Genomic DNA, 16,182 nt, shown 5'->3' with positions numbered 1-16,182 from the left:
GCTTCCTAAAGTCACATTGGTTTGAACCACTCACCACTGTGGACTTAAAATATCTCACATGGAAGGTGACGATGCTATTAGCCCTGGCTTCAGCCAGGCGTGTGTCAGAATTGGCGGCTTTATCATATATAAAGCCCTTACTTAATTTTTCATTCTGACAGGGCAGAATTGAGGACTCGTCCTCAATTTCTCCTTAAGGTGTTTTCTGTTTTTCACATGAACCAACCTATTGTGGTACCTGCGGGTACTAGGGACTTGGAGGACTCCAAGTTACTTGACGTTGTCAGGGCCCTGAAAAATATGTTTCCAGGAAGGCTGGAGTCAGAAAATCTGACTCGCTGTTTAGCCTGTATGCACCCAACAAGATGGGTGCTCCTGCTTCTAAGCAGACGATTGCTCGCTGGATTTGTAATACAATTCAGTTTACACATTCTGTGGCAGGCCTGCCACAGCCAAAATCGGTAAAAGCCCATTCCAAAAGGAAGGGGGCTCATCTTGGGCGACTGCCCGAGGGGTCTCGGCTTTACAACTTTGCCGAGCAGTTACTTGGTCAGGGGAAAACAAAACACGTTTGCTAAATTCTACAAATTTGATACCCTGGCTGAGGAGGACATGGAGTTCTCTCATTCGGTGCTGCAGGGTCATCCGCACTCTCCCGCCCGTTTGGGAGCTTTGGTATAATCCCCATGGTCCTGACGGAGTCCCCAGCATCCACTAGGACGTCAGAGAAAATAAGATTTTACTTACCGATAAATCTATTTCTCGTAGTCCGTAGTGGATGCTGGGCGCCCATCCCAAGTGCGGATTGTCTGCAATACTTGTACATAGTTATTGTTACAAAAATCGGGTTATTCTTGTTGTGAGCCATCTTTTCAGAGGCTCCTTCGTTGTTATCATACTGTTAACTGGGTTCAGATCACAGGTTGTACGGTGTGATTGGTGTGGCTGGTATGAGTCTTACCCGGGATTCAATATCCTTCCTTATTATGCACGCTCGTCCGGGCACAGTATCCTAACTGAGGCTTGGAGGAGGGTCATAGGGGGAGGAGCCAGTGCACACCACCTGATCCTAAAGCTTTTATTATTGTGCCCTGTCTCCTGCGGAGCCGCTATATCCCCATGGTCCTGACGGAGTCCCCAGCATCCACTACGGACTACGAGAAATAGATTTATCGGTAAGTAAAATCTTATTTTTTTAATTTTTGTAAGCGGCACAAACGGGTCTACAGGGTGCACAAGTCTACAGGGGGCACAAACGGGGGCACAAGTCTACAGGGGGCACAAACGGGGGCACAACTCTACAGGGGGCATACCTGACCATGACCCTTTATGAAGCCACGCCCCTATTTTCACCCGGGGCGCCACGAGGACTTGATCCGGCCCTGATACCTACCTTTGAATTTGCCCCAAAAACTACAAAATAAAATAAAAAAATGTATTTGCAGTATAGCAAGAAAATGTGAAAATTGATCTGTTCAGTGGAGGGGGAAAGGGGGGAGGGGGGAACAACTCTGAGCCAGAAGAGGTTAAGCACGGAACACGTTCCTGGAGATGTAACTACAGGATATTTTAAGTTCTTGCAACTGAAGAATTCATGGGGTTTGAATAATTTTAGTAAAATCGGATTACAATTATGGATTGTTTTCATGAATATTCCTTCTACACTAATCACAGCTGGCAGAGGAAAGTGGCACAAGTCCCCGAGGCTCGCTGTCTGACAGAGACCCAGTAAAATGTTTGCAGCTAACAAAAATGTTTTCTATGGTTAATGGGTTTTTAAAAAAAAGAAAAAAAAAGTTCTTAAAAATTAGCTTCTCTCTATTCTAATATTAATTGTAAACTTGGTTTGCTAAATGTAAAGTCTAAATTCACCTGTAACCTGAACTACAGATTCATAGTTCATATTGGCTCAGTACGTTAAGAACATTAGTATTATAAGGTAGAAAGAACATGTGTGATAGAGGATCCTTGCGGTTGTGATGCCGGCAGTCACATGACCGACTCCAGCATCCCGACAATTAGAATACCGACAGGGAACTTGGTAATTATTAGTCCCTACCCTAACCCGCCTGGGGTGGCGGCTAGTGTTAAGATAGTGGGGGTGTCGGGCTGGCGGCTAGAGCTAAGTCATCGGGGGTGGCGGTTAGCGCTAAGACTCGGAAGGAGGGGGGTGTAGCTACGGCTACCCTACCCCTCTAGTGTCTAACCCTTACCATCACCCCGATACTTACCTTCAGGATGTCGGCCGTCTGTGTTTCGGTGCCAGGATACCGAGTGGTGCCGGGATTCCGGCGGCGGTCAAATGATTGCCGGCATACTGACCCCATCCCCATGTACGATCTCAATGTCATCTATATATATTATACAGTATTATATCTGTTACACAGGTGAGATGTGCTCGTAATTGGGACAAAGCGATGGCAAACTGGGCTAGGGAAGGTGCAACTTATACCCAGGGATGCAAACTTTCATAATGCAATCCAAGAGTATCAATCAGGACATTTGATTGATACTCTCATGAGCTTTATAGACTGACTGACAGATGAAAAAGGGACATCCACTTAGACTGGAAGAAAGTTGTTTTTATTCATCAGCAGAGAAAGGGTTCTTTACTGTAAAGGTAGTACAGCTTTACCTAGAGAGAATGCATTTAAAACTGGACTGGTTGCATTTCGTACCCTAGTAGCTATCTCCAGCTGTGATGAATAGAGGGAATTTTTAGGATGATTGAATTGGGGAATTAATCTGTCACTTGAGTGGGTTCTTTTCCTATACAGAGCATCATTTGGCAGCTACTGTACTGGGATCATCTTTGGTTTGACGTCCTCATATTCAACACAGCTAGCCATTTAAGAAAATGTTGATTTTGTCTGATTTATGTATGTTTCGATGACTTGCAGTAGCTATGTCACTTTGCCATCACTGATTTGGGAGTAGTCCATCGCAATTTCTTGCTGCTTAGACCAACAGTCCTCTATGTCATTCGCAGCTTCTGTCAGCAAGAGAAACTGCCGATCACTTTCCAGTCGTGTGTGATTGACAAAGAGTGTGAAGTATCAGAGTGGTTGGAATGGAGCTCTTGTTCGACGTCATGTGAGTCGGCAACGCCGAGCGGTCATCGCAGCAGGAGGAGGACCATTAAGCAGTTTCCGATTGGCAAAGCAAACGAATGTGAAGAGCTGGAAGAAAAAGAAGTGTGCACTCCACCGGCGGATGGACCTCACGTCTGCATAAAGTAAGTACGGAATGGAAGCATTAGCACAATCAATACAATACAATGGGGCAGATGTATTAAGCTGGAGAAGGCATAAGGAAGTGATAAACCAGTGATAAGCGCAAGGTGATAAACGCACCAACCAATCAGCTCCAATATGTAAATTGACAGGAGCTGACTGGATGGTTTGTTTATCACCTTGCACTTATCACTGGTTTATCACTTCCTTATGCCTTCTCCAGGTTAATACATCTGCCCCAATATTACTATATGTTGTTTACTGAGGACCGTTTTTAGTGCTAGCCGTGTGATTGTGCTGTGTGTCTACTAGGGTGCAACACAAAAGGTCCCATGCAGCCTCCCATTTTTACCCCACTCCCCCCTCACTACTATCCTGTGCCCACCCACCAATCTGAGCCTCCTGGAAAGAGAAACACCAAGGGCCAGAAATGGTCCTTAAAGTTACTGGCAAAAAAACGTGAGTTAAGTTAACCCTCATCACTGCTAAGGACAAGTGAGACTATTCCTCAGCACTGCAAGAATTGAGATGGAGGTGGAAAACTTACCTAATTCTCCCCTTAATAGCTAATGCTGCTGGGAGTCTAAGAAGGAGTGTGAATTGATGACCTCATCACAGCGGAGAGGAGGTAATACAATTAAGCCCCACCCCCTCCAGGCTCTACACTACACAGACTCAGGAATACCCTCATTTGAAAGAGAGGAGTCCAGATACATCCTAATATTCAAATTTGATATACTGTCGGTAATATATTGTTTAATTAAAATCATGCTGGGTTCCTTATAATTCTGGATACTTATAAAGGGATATGTGCATGAAAGTGGCAGTTAGAAACAGGTTGCAAATAAATGACTCTTTTCAACATCTGTAACCATGGTGACAAATTACACTGCACTTATGGCATTTATGGTTACAGTTGTTGGTTTAGAGATATTGCTGCTCACAAAACCTCTGCCAAACGGTTACATGAAGTTTATGAGTTTTTAGCAGCTGTTTTCAGGCAAAGTATTGTACTACTGTATTTCAAGTATTAGAAGGCAGGAATCGTTCCAGGCAACTGTGGGATCCACCATAACATGTAAAATTAGGCAAAGAAATGTTGTGTTATTTTTTTCAGTGAAGGAAACCCTTAAATATACAGTATATCTTGTAGACACAACTTTTGGGATGTTATTACCTGTTGGAATATTTACACGAAATGTGATCTGGGTTCTAGGTATGCCTGGAGAGCCACAGAATGGACAGAGTGCCGCATTGACCCCCTACTTAGTCAGCAAGATAAGAGGAGGGGGAACCAGACAGCATTGTGCGGTGGAGGAATTCAGACACGGGAAATCTACTGTGTACAAGCAAATGAAAATCTTCTCTCATACCTCAGCACAGTAAAAGATAAAGACGGTATGTGGAGCGTTTATTTCATTTCCTATTCCTGAACAACTGCTTGCTTTAATGGACACATTTACTTTTAGTAGCACTAGTGGCCCTGAGAAACGATTATGTTCCTCACCGCTTTGCTGCACTTGATGTATAACCGGTAAATTTATTCCAGAACTAAAGTGGGCCATGTTTTCATAAAATAGCATTGCAATAAATCCTTATTTGATAGGTCTCTGCCGACACTACATATTCTATTTTGCAAATCAATTCTTTCATGCTTAAAACTTTGTAGCAGGGCGTTTCTAGACAATGTGGGTCCCAGTGCGAACAGTAAAAAAGTGTCCCCCCTTCCTCCCCTCAGACATGTTAAAAAGGGGGAGTGGCCTCACTGCAATGAGCATGGGCTTGCTGGAAAAGACTATCTTCCACCTCAGTTTTTGACCCTGCACCCCCAGGAATTGGCCACCAAAGGAAAAAAAAAACACCAGTAATGCCCCTGTTGCACCGTATTATGCCCCGCAGTAATGCCCCTTGCACTATATAATGCCCCACAGTTGTGCCCTGCATGAACACCATAATATATGCCTCACATTATAATGCCGGCGCCGCCTTCCTCTAGCTACAGCTGTGATTTGTACCCCCCGCGCATGTCAGCCGTCCCGCAGTCCCGTCACTTCCAAGGACCTGCCGTTCCTGTCTGCCTCTAGTAAATACTAAATACAGGCTACAGCACTTGCCTCTAGTGAGTGTCCCTCCCAAAATGGCCACCGCCTCCTCTAGAATCCTTCACAGGGGCGTAACCAGAACATAGTGGGCCTCATAGCAACATTTTAAAGGGCCCCTGTCCCAGTGATTCTAGAGAGACACCTCTCTGCTGCAATTATTAATTTTATGCTTCATATTAGTGCCCTAGTTTATTTTATAAACCATAGTAGTGCCTAGTTGTTTTTTTAACCATAAAAGTGCCCTAGTTCACATTATGTCACACTGTAGGGCTTTCCCAGTTCGCAATATGCCACACAGTACCATACCTCTCAACTTCAGCACCATCCAGGGAGGGACATTATCGTGCACGAAGGCGCGTGCACGAATTTAGGGGCGTGGCCTGACAGAAAGGGGGCATGGCTTCTCGGCAACTGATCGCAAGCCACGCCCCCGTTTTCATCATTATGGGGGCATGGACAGCGCTGAGAGATCTGCTGGCCATGCCCCTTGCCCCTCTTTACCAGGAATAGATGCTGTACGCATGCGCACAGCGTCTATTCACCACTGCTCTGCTCAGAGCAGCGAGTGACAGGGAGGGATCTCCCAACTGCCCCACCACCCGCGGGACACTGCGACCTGTGGGTGGGACAGCAGGACAGACCGTGAAAAACGGGACTGTCCCGCCAAAATCGGGACAGTTGGGAGGTATGCAATACCCCCAATTCACATTATGACATAGTGTTCCCAGTTCATATTATGTCATATTACAGTGCCCCCGTTCATATTACGCCTCACTATAGTGCCACATTACAGTGCCCCATTTCATATTAGGTAACATTATAATGCTCTCCAGTTCATTTTATAACACATTACAATGAGCAGGTCCAGAGGCAGAACTAAGTATATTGAATGTCCCAAGTCAAAAGTTTGTAAGGGCCCCTATATCACATGCAACTTTGACAGGGAAAGTGGGCCCCCCTCAGCTCTGGGCCCCATAGCAGCTGCACTGCCTGCACCTATGGTAGCTACGCCCTTGATCCTTCACAACTGTCTACTCTGAGGCAGTGGCCATTTTAGGAGGGACGTTTTCAACAGTATTCCATGCGAACTCCACATGGAATACTGTGCAGACACTGACTGCAAGCGCCCTACGCAATTGCACAGCTCGTCCGACCCTAAAAACGGTCCTGCTTGGTAGTTTTGAAAATGGGGTTGATTATTTTAGGGCTAATATTAGGTAGGCATTTAGTTAGAATTGGCCACGGACTAATCTTATGTTTAGATTACGTTAACTAATAATTAGTCCAGAACAGTAGCTAGGAAATTTAGTAAAGGTCAGGATTTGGAGTCAGGGTTTAAGATTATAATAAATCAGAGAAATGACTGTGGCGTCTACTTATGAAATTTCGCAGGCGATGAGACTCATTTTAGCTCACCCTATAGAGCAAAAATGTTGCCGCCAGCAAGCAATAATGGGCCTATTCAAAGTTGATCGCAGCAGCAAATTTGTTAGCAGTTGGGCAAAGCCATGTGCACTGCAGGTGGAGCAGAAGTAACATGGGCAGAGAGAGTTAGATTTGGGGGGGTTATTTTGTTCCTGTGCAGGGTATCTGCCCACCCCTCTTCCCCCTGCAGTGCACAATTTAGCAGATGTAACATGTGCAGAGAGAGTTAGATTTGGGTGGGGTGTGTTCAAACTGAAATCTAAATTGCAGTGTAAAAATAAAGCAGCCGGTATTTACCCTTTGCCCAACTGCTAACAAATTTCCCGGTGCGATCAACTCTGAATTAGGCCCAAAGTGGCTGGCAAAGCTAAAGACTTTGTACAAGGAAACTTATTAAACAAGTATTTCAGAAGAACTAGTCCCGCTAAGTTATATATTATAATGTTCTTTATGTTATTTATGTGTTTGTGTTTTTCTTAATATCCTATATAATAAAAGACTATTACTGCTCCTCACCTATATGGGGGGAATTCAAGTGTTTTGCGCACCTGCGGCCACTAGATGGCTCCCGACGGAGAAATTCAAGTGTTGCTCCGTTTGGACGTCAGCGCTGACATAACTGTTATGTTGTTCCATTATTTTGACTGGTAACTAGTTTGGTATAATTTTAAGGGGCCCATTTATCAATGAGCGATAAAACTCATTGCATACCTCCCAACATAAGGAGGAGAGCAGGAGGGACGCTTTGGCGCACCGTAGCCGTGCCTGCCCGAAAAGGGGCATGGCCTATAGGAAAGGGGCATGGCTTCACAGAAGTGCCTCGCTCACGAGCCACGCCCCCATTTTTTGTCACTATGGGGGCATGGCCAGCGCTCTATGAGTTGCCCCATCTGCCTCTGTCTGATCTGGTAGGCAGAGCAGTGAGTGCAGGAGTCTCCCAACTGCCCCCCAACCCCCACCACCACGGTACAGCAGGACTATCCTAAAAAAACTGGACTGTCCCGCAAAAATCGGGACAGTTGGGAGGTATGTTATTGTGACTTATAAAACTTGTTGGATATGATAAATGTTGCTCCAGCCAATCAGCTCCCAACTGTCATTATATAAACACATGACAGTTAGGAGCTGAACACATGACAGTTGGGAGCTGATTGACCAGAGCACCATTTATCATTCACAACAAGTTTTATCACTCATTGAGAAATGAGTCACTTAGTATTTATTTACCACTAGCTGAATACCCATGCTTCGCTACAGAATTTCAAGTATAATAACAATGAGATGAAAAGCGCTGGCGTTTAAGCAAATTTTATCTGTAGTCTCTGTGTCTTATTTTCTGGACAACGGGATATACCTAAAGTTAACTGGTTAGTTTATCAGAAGATCAGCAATTAGACTTACAACAGGATATGCTCCGCCCACCTCTGCCAATCTTTGTTAGGCCGCACCTCCAGACGGGCCTTCCCCAGATTGATGCTGTCAAAAGGCTGGCGCCGAGGAGAATAATCCACCTCCTTCTCTGCCCCGTCCCGCCTCTGATGCTGCCCTGCTCAGTGCTGTAAATGCTGGGACGACAGGCCAAGTGCCGCCCGCTGTATGTTAATTATGTAAAGTTTGCAGGGATAGGCTGACTCTATTCCGCTGCACATCATACACTCTGCATTTCAGCCCATCCCGCCCTGTTGTTCGATTGATATCTTCGAAAATATCACAGAAATCTGTACACAGGCCCCTTCCAGTCTGAAACATGCTCAGGGCTGGTGCAAGATTACTGGGCACCCTCAACATAGCTTTGGCCTATCGCCCCCAGCACCCGATTGCATAAACATTGTCCTATTGCATACCTCTCAACTTTTAGTATGGGAGATTCATGGACACGCACAAATGGGAATAGAGCCTGTGGGTCGGCATTCCGTCGGCCAGCATTTTGAGCGCTCGGGATTCCGGCGTGAGAGAAGCTGCTGAGAGAAGCGGGGTGGTATGGCTGGGGTGGTTTGGGGGTGCTAGGCTCCCCAGAGGCGAACCCCTATAATGTTAGGGGCCTGTCCGACGAGGTCACTATGATGTAAGTTGGCAGGCTTATTATATATTGGCTAATATCTGCCAAGAACCTCTGATATGATGGTTGTTATCATTTTAATGGTGTATAGTGCACCTGCACTCTTGTTCCTATATTGCTGCATTTGTATACAACACAGGCAGATAATCATCATATTTTGATTTTAGATACCACATCTTGGTAGAGAGCAAACTTCCCGTTGCCTGTTCACATATATTCCCTTATGAAGCCACATATTAAGCTCTGAAATGCAAATTATAGGTCACAGCATTCGCCACCGACAGTAAGCCAGGCAGCCATAAGTGAGGATATGTGCATGGTAATGTCTGCATAATTATGCTTATTTTTGTCAAATAAGGCTTTGATCAATCATCCAGTACCCTGCCTGCCACTGAGCGCGGCTCCCGTGCTGGCTGATGGCAGATATACAGATATTTATGCAAATCACATTTATACAGACCTACAGGTACATTTATATTCCGAGCAGTTTTCTTACAAAAAAATATGTAGAAGCTTTTTCTTTGCAGATAGTGATATTAATAGTGTGATATGATTCTGCCGCAGGAAGGCTCTTCCTAAGTTCCACTTACAGACAGAGTATGGGGTATATTCAATAACTGTCGGATGGTGCTGTCTTGTCGGAAAGACGGCACCTTTCCGACAGTTTTAGGTCGGAAGGGGTTCCGACCTATTCATTACGGCCCCATTTTTTTCGACAAGTCGGGAAACCCGACTTGTCGGAATGCACACTGATCGGCGGCTTCAGCCGCCGATCAGCGTGCATTGTCGGAGGCGGGGCCAAACCCGACAGGTTTTAGCCCCGTCTCTGACAATCTCAATCTGACTTTAAAAAAAGTCGGATTGAGATGAGTGAGCTGAGAGCAGGAGACGGGGGAGCAAGAGTAATTCAGAGTTGATCGCAGCAGCAAATTTGTTATCAGTTGGGCAAAACCATGTGCACCGCAGGGGGGCAGGTATTACATGTGCAGAGAGAGTTAGATTTGGGTGGGTTATTTTGTTTCTGTGCAGGGTAAATACTGGCTGCTTTATTTTTACACCTCAATTTTGAACACGCCCTACCCAAATCTATCTCTGCACATGTTATATCTGCCCCCCCCTGCAGTGCACTATGGCCCTCATTCCGAGTTGATTGCTCGCTAGCTACTTTTAGAAGCTGTGCAAACGCATAGTCGCTGCCCATGGGGGGTGTATTTTTGCTTTGCAGGAGTGCGAACGCCTGTGCAGCCGCGCGGCAGCAAACACTTTTTGTGCAGAGCAAGACCAGCCCTGTAGTTACTTATTCTGTGACACGGTAATGACGTCAGATACCCGCCCAGCAAACGCCCGCCCACGCCCGCATTTGTCCAAACACTCCCAGAAAACAGTCAGTTGCCACCCACAAACTCCCACTTCCTGTCAATCTCCTTGCGATTGGCTGTGCGATTGGAATCGTCGCTAGAACCAGTGCAAAACCAAAAAGCTACCACGACGAGCGTGCACATTGCGGTGCATATGCGTGCGCAGATTATCCATTTTTTTCACTGATCGCTACTCAGCGACCAACGGCAGCTAGCGATCAACTCGGAATGAGGGCCTTAGTTTTGCCCAACTGCTAACAATTTTGCTGCTGCAATCAACGCCCTATGGGGCGGTGACTGGGCGTTGGCTGCTAGTGCATGTGAAAACGGAGTGTATTATGGGAGTGCCACAGGTGTGTCAGTGCATGTGGCTGCGTACCCAGACAGGGTATAGAAGATCTACAGTATTTAGATTGACACCATTAGGTCGACAGGTTCAAAAGGTCGACACACAAATGGTTGACATATGATTTTTGTTATTTTTACATGTTTTTCCAACATTTGCTCGATTTACTATCCACGTGGACTATGATTGGAAACAGCAACGTGGTGGGCACAGCGGTAGCGGAGCGAGCCACTTCGCCCGAAGCGTGGCAAGCGAAGCTAACCCGTGTTTTTACTAATGATGGTCACATATATTACTGAACATACAAGATTTGACCCAAAAAATGTGTGTCAACCATTTATGTGGCGACCGTTGTCATGTCAAGCTTTTGAACCTGTTGACCTTAGCCATTGTTGACCTTTAATCTTTTGACCTTTTGTACCTGTTGACCTAATGCATGTCAACCATTTGGTGTCGACATAAATTCTGTAGGTTGTCTATACCACACCCAGTGTAGAGGACATGTACAGTACAGTGTACAGTGACAGACAGCTGCGAGGTACAATCCCTCCCGTCCTCATAGATTTGCATCTACTTAGCTTACAGTACAGTATGCCTAAACTCTAGCTATTAGCTGTGACTCAGGGGGAGAGTCTACATTACACAGGCCCCAGGGGTAAAGCTTATCACAGAGGGGGCAGGGAGCCTTTACTATTAGTTGAAACTGATCTCTGTGTTGGTGATAACTATGCAGAAGGAACATGAATTCCATCAACTTACCAGCACACCCGAAGAGGCCACAGTGTGAGACGGAACTGGTCTTTCCTCTTGGCTTTTTGGGTGGACAAAATGAACAGTGGTCCTGCTGCCTGGAATTGGGACAGATGAGCAATACGTTCTGGTTTGTGGTCAGCAACTGACGTACTCCCTCTGTCTGCCCCTGCCACTATGCCAACCGCTTAATGGCTACATAGATACATAGTAATTGTGTTTCTGTAGGCCCTAACTTATGGGGCCCATACGTCTAATTTTATTTGCCCCAATTACCCATTTTGCCAATGCCTGAGTCGGGTCATCGCAAAAATCCAACATGTTGTAAATCCTTGATTCACCGATTTTGACCCAAGATTGATCGAAATCGGCGAGTTGGGGAATTTTACATGTCCGATTTTGTTGATCAACCTACAGATCTGCCCTGGTTCTGAGTTGCACCTAAGTCCTAATGCGGATGCATCTCACGATATTTAGCAGCCTGCGCCACAGTCAGCATACGCAACTGATAACATCTACAAGAGGCGGGAGCATCTCAATCACTTCTCAGCGGATAAAGGCGTTACAGGTTCATGGGCATGTTCTGTTAGGATATGGTGTACTCTGTACCTGTTTCCTTCTGTGTACCAGTCTATGGGTGGATCCCCTAGTGTTAGACCTCTAGTGCCAGGAGTCACTCGGAGGCGGAGTTATATGATGTAGGTTCCTCCATCTCAGAGAGAGAGTGAGGAGAGTGTGACACACAGAGACTCAGAGACAGAGTCCTGTTGTACAAGTGTGCAGAGGTGAGACCAGGAGCAGATCTCAGCTACAGAGACTCACAGTGTTTCCAGTGCATGCATCATCTTCTCTACAGTGGGAGTCAGACTGCACGGCTGTGCAGTCCTCCATGCTTCACCACCACAGACATCTCCTGATAAGTACCATTACCTAATGCTGCTACATTGTGTGATATATGGGCTCCTGATTACAGCTATCAGTGTTACATCTGAGTCACCTGTGTACACTAAATAAACCTGCATTACTGTTTAAGTCACTAAGTGTGTGGACTGACGTCACTGCACAAGATAGCCCAGAACACTCTGCCAACATATTCATGGTGGTTGTGACCTATTCTGAACTGAGTGGATGCAGACTACATGCAATGTACTGCACCTAGCATGGGGTAGGTATAAGTTCAGCTGCTTTTCGCGGCTGGAGTGCAGGAGACGGTGCTCTTGCATTGAAACTAGAGATTTGTCCAGACTGCCGTATTTTGTTTTTGGTTCTAATTTCATCCTTGTGTTTTAGTTTTGCAAAACCACCCTCAAGTGTTTTTGTTCGGATTTCGGTTTAAAGTTGATAAAAAAAAGATAAACAGGGATAAAAATCCAAACTGCAGAAATATCCGAAATGGGACTCAGATTTTTGTTGAACCAAACTGACACATCTCTAATTGAAACGACCTCAGAATACAAGGGAATATTCACACAGGACTTTCAATCACTGGAGGTTTCCGGTACCGTGACCGCATGAGGTGTCACTCAGAACCATGCCCGCAGTCTATTATTTTCATGTTGCATTTTGTATTATCTTTTTTTTTTGTTAAACACAATTTTATTGAGAGGATCACAGAAATATAACAGCAGACAAAATATACCAATAAGCCTTATCAGTTAAAATACAAACATTGGGGGTAATTCTGGTTGATCGCAGCAGGATTTTTGTTAGCAGTTGGGCAAAACCATGTGCACTGCAGGGGGGGCAGATATAACATTTGCAGAGAGAGTTAGATTTGGGTGGGTTATTTTATTTCTGTGCAGGGTAAATACTGGCTGCTTTATTTTTACACTGCAATTTAGATTGCAGATTGAACACATAGTTGCGATAAGGTATAACATCAATAGGTTGGATACAATTTTAAGAATTTAGAGTAATGAGAAGGATGTCTCACTGCGACGGTGTGGCAATCCGTCAAAGAGAACTGGAAACAATGGGGATCATTCCGAGTTGATCGCTAGCTGCCGTTGTTCGCTGCGTAGCGATCAGTGGGAAAAAAATGGCTATTCTGCGCATGCGTATGCACCGCAATGCGCACGCGTGTCATACGGGTACGAAGTCCATTGTGGTTTTGCACTGGTTTTAGCGACGATTCCAATCGCACAGCTGAACGCAAGGAGATTGACAGGAAGAAGGCGTTACTGGGTGTCAACTGACCGTTTTCTGGGAGTGTTTGGAAAAACGCAGGCGTGGCCGGGCGTTTGCTGGGCAGGTATCTGACGTCATTACCGTGTCACTCGTCGCAGCAATCATCGCACAGGATAAGTAACTACAGGGCTGGTCTTGTTTTGCACAAAAAGATTTTGCAGGCGCTCTGCTGCACAGGCGTTCACACTCCTGCAAAGCGAAAATACTCTCCCCCGTGGGCGGCGACTCTGCGTTTGCACGGCTGCTAAAAACTGGTAGCGAGCGATCAACTCGAAATGACCCCCAAAGAGTGGAAAAAAGAATAACAGTCGGAGACATAAAAGAGAGTAGCAGGGAGATGAAGGAAACAGAACAAGTCGAGATGAAGGAACAGGAAAGGGAGATAGAAGCAGAGGGGTGGCCTCCAGACTCAAGAAGTTGAGAGGCATCATTTTTAGTTTATCAGGGTACAAATGGGAAGGAAGCCTGTTGGGAGATTAGCCATGGAGACCAAACTTTATCAAATAGTTTAGAGGAATTACATATAACAGCAGTCATATATTCCATCTTGTACACATACCAAATTCAGGAGATTATCACCTGCAGAGGGGAGGGAGATAGGCTTTTCCAGTCTATTGCAATTTGGCACGTCATAGCAGAAACTACATGCCGAAACTGTTTATTTTGTGTCGATTGAGGTTAGGAAGAGTCAAAGGGAAAATATTTAAGGATCGGGAAAAATAGAGGTCTCTGAATTTTTTTACATTTTTTTGTTTACTTTTTATTTATTTTTTAACCATTTCAGCTCACATGAAAGTATGGAATCTCATGTTTCTTGCTTTTTTTGCCATGATAGTGTGTAAAGGTGGCTGCATTAGAGGCTCTTGTTGGGTCAGTCCTAGCCAGTGCTGAAAGTAGGGTGGTACAGAGTACCATTAAGAAATATGGTGTCAGTGGCATAACTGTGCATGGCATAATATGTAATAGGCATTACGGTGTGTAGTATAATATGTAAGGCATTATGGTGTGTGGCATAATGTGTAATGGGCATTATGGTGTGTGGCATAATGTGTAATGGGCATTAGGGTGTCTGGCATAATGTGTAATGGGCATTACGGTGTGTGGCATAATGTGTAATAAGCATTCTGGTGTGTGGCATAATGTGTAATGTGCATATCGTGTTTTTGGTATACTGTGTAAGGGGCATTATAATGTGTGGCATAATGTGGCCATGCCCCTATTGTCATGTAACCACTCCCCTAGTTCCGTGTGACCACGCCCCCTTATTACATGTGCACACGCCCATTTTTACTATCAGTACCACTAAGAAAAAAATTCTACTTGCACCACAGGTCCTAGCCAAGCTTAATCAGTAGACAGGTGGGCCATGTTCTCTTGGAGGGACCAGGACGAACGTCATTTTGACTTCTTTAGTAAAAAGGCTTATGGGGTAAGGGACAAGTCCCCCCCCCCCCCCCCACCCCACTCCCTATATCATTTAAGAACACATTTCTGAGTGCTTTTGATGAGCAACGTATTATTTAGACATTCCGAAATCTACATATGTTGCATCAGCGGGGAACAGCAGCAGCACTGTTCTGGGGACGATGATGTCTGGATGATGTCTTTCATTACAAATGTAAATATGAGCTGTTTTCTACTTGAACATTAAATGGAATTTTTACATTTACTTGTCCTCATTCTGCTTTTCATTCCAGACAGCCATGCCCACGGCACATCAAAGGCCAGCGAGGCGCCTTTCCTGTCCATCACTTTTGAAATAACAGGTGGGTTGAATTTTTACCACAATCTTCTTTGCCTTTCCCCAAATCATCCATGGGGAACTTGCAGTTCTTTAACTTCCCAGGTACTAGAAGTCCCAGCTTGACCTGCGGTGTAACCAGAGGCAGAACTGTGGGAGACAACGGAGTCATCTGCCACCGGGCTTCTGCTCTGAAGGGGGGCACCTCTCCTCCCATTCTGTGACACCATTGAATTAAGTTAATTGATAGCTGTTGCTGTCTTTTCAGTGGCCGACTTCCTTACTGGTCCCTGCACCTTACACATCACACATCACACCCTTTTTATTATACTGTAGATACACATTTTACAAGTGTCATACCCAGGATTAGAAACCACGACCTATTACACTGGAAGCAGTCACCTTACTGATGAAGCTGTTTGCTCCTCTATAGGAAATATGAGAATTTTAACTACATGAAGATACTTCTCTGACAATTACACGTAACTTCATATAGTTAGAATTCTCATGCTTCCTCTACAGGAGCAAATAGCTCCATCAGTAAAGTGTCTGCTGTTAGTGTAACAGGTCATGGGTTCTAGTCCTGTGTATGACTGCTAAGAAATGTGTGATTTAAAATAAAAGACAATTAAATGTATAAATACAGTATACACATTTTTTTCAGTACACTCCACACACACACACACACACACACACACACACACACACACACACACACACACACACACACATATTTATCTTAATATAGGAAATAGGGGGGCACCAATATTTATCTTGCCTCCGGGCAACTGTGACGAACTTACGCCACTGGGTGTAACAGCTGCTGGAACATCCTGGAAGTCGGTGCCGCAACAGCTGCAGAACTGCACGTTGCAATGCTCGTACTTGCTGCAGTCTTCCCATCTGCTGGTGGTGTCTGTGTCTTAGTGATTCATTTATTTGTGACTGTATGATTTATACTCCGCTGCAGTCTTTGCTTAG

The 16,182-nt window shown here is 45.2% G+C and overlaps 1 protein-coding gene across 1 annotated transcript in view; it reads left to right on the top strand.

Annotated features, from left to right (window-relative positions):
* Positions 1-16,182, top strand: part of THSD7A (thrombospondin type 1 domain containing 7A) — a 430,207-nt gene that overhangs the window by 280,233 nt on the left and 133,792 nt on the right. Inside the window, exons 3-5 of the mRNA XM_063924405.1 lie at positions 2,990-3,235; positions 4,450-4,631; positions 15,158-15,226. Of these exons, the coding sequence (XP_063780475.1) occupies positions 2,990-3,235; positions 4,450-4,631; positions 15,158-15,226 (497 nt within the window). The remainder of the gene's footprint in view (positions 1-2,989; positions 3,236-4,449; positions 4,632-15,157; positions 15,227-16,182) is intronic.

Source organism: Pseudophryne corroboree, chromosome 5 (genome assembly GCF_028390025.1).
Source record: "Pseudophryne corroboree isolate aPseCor3 chromosome 5, aPseCor3.hap2, whole genome shotgun sequence".
NCBI lineage: Eukaryota > Metazoa > Chordata > Amphibia > Anura > Myobatrachidae > Pseudophryne > Pseudophryne corroboree.
The sequence above is the reverse complement of the archived record's forward strand: the minus strand, read 5'-3'. Positions and strand labels throughout refer to the sequence as shown.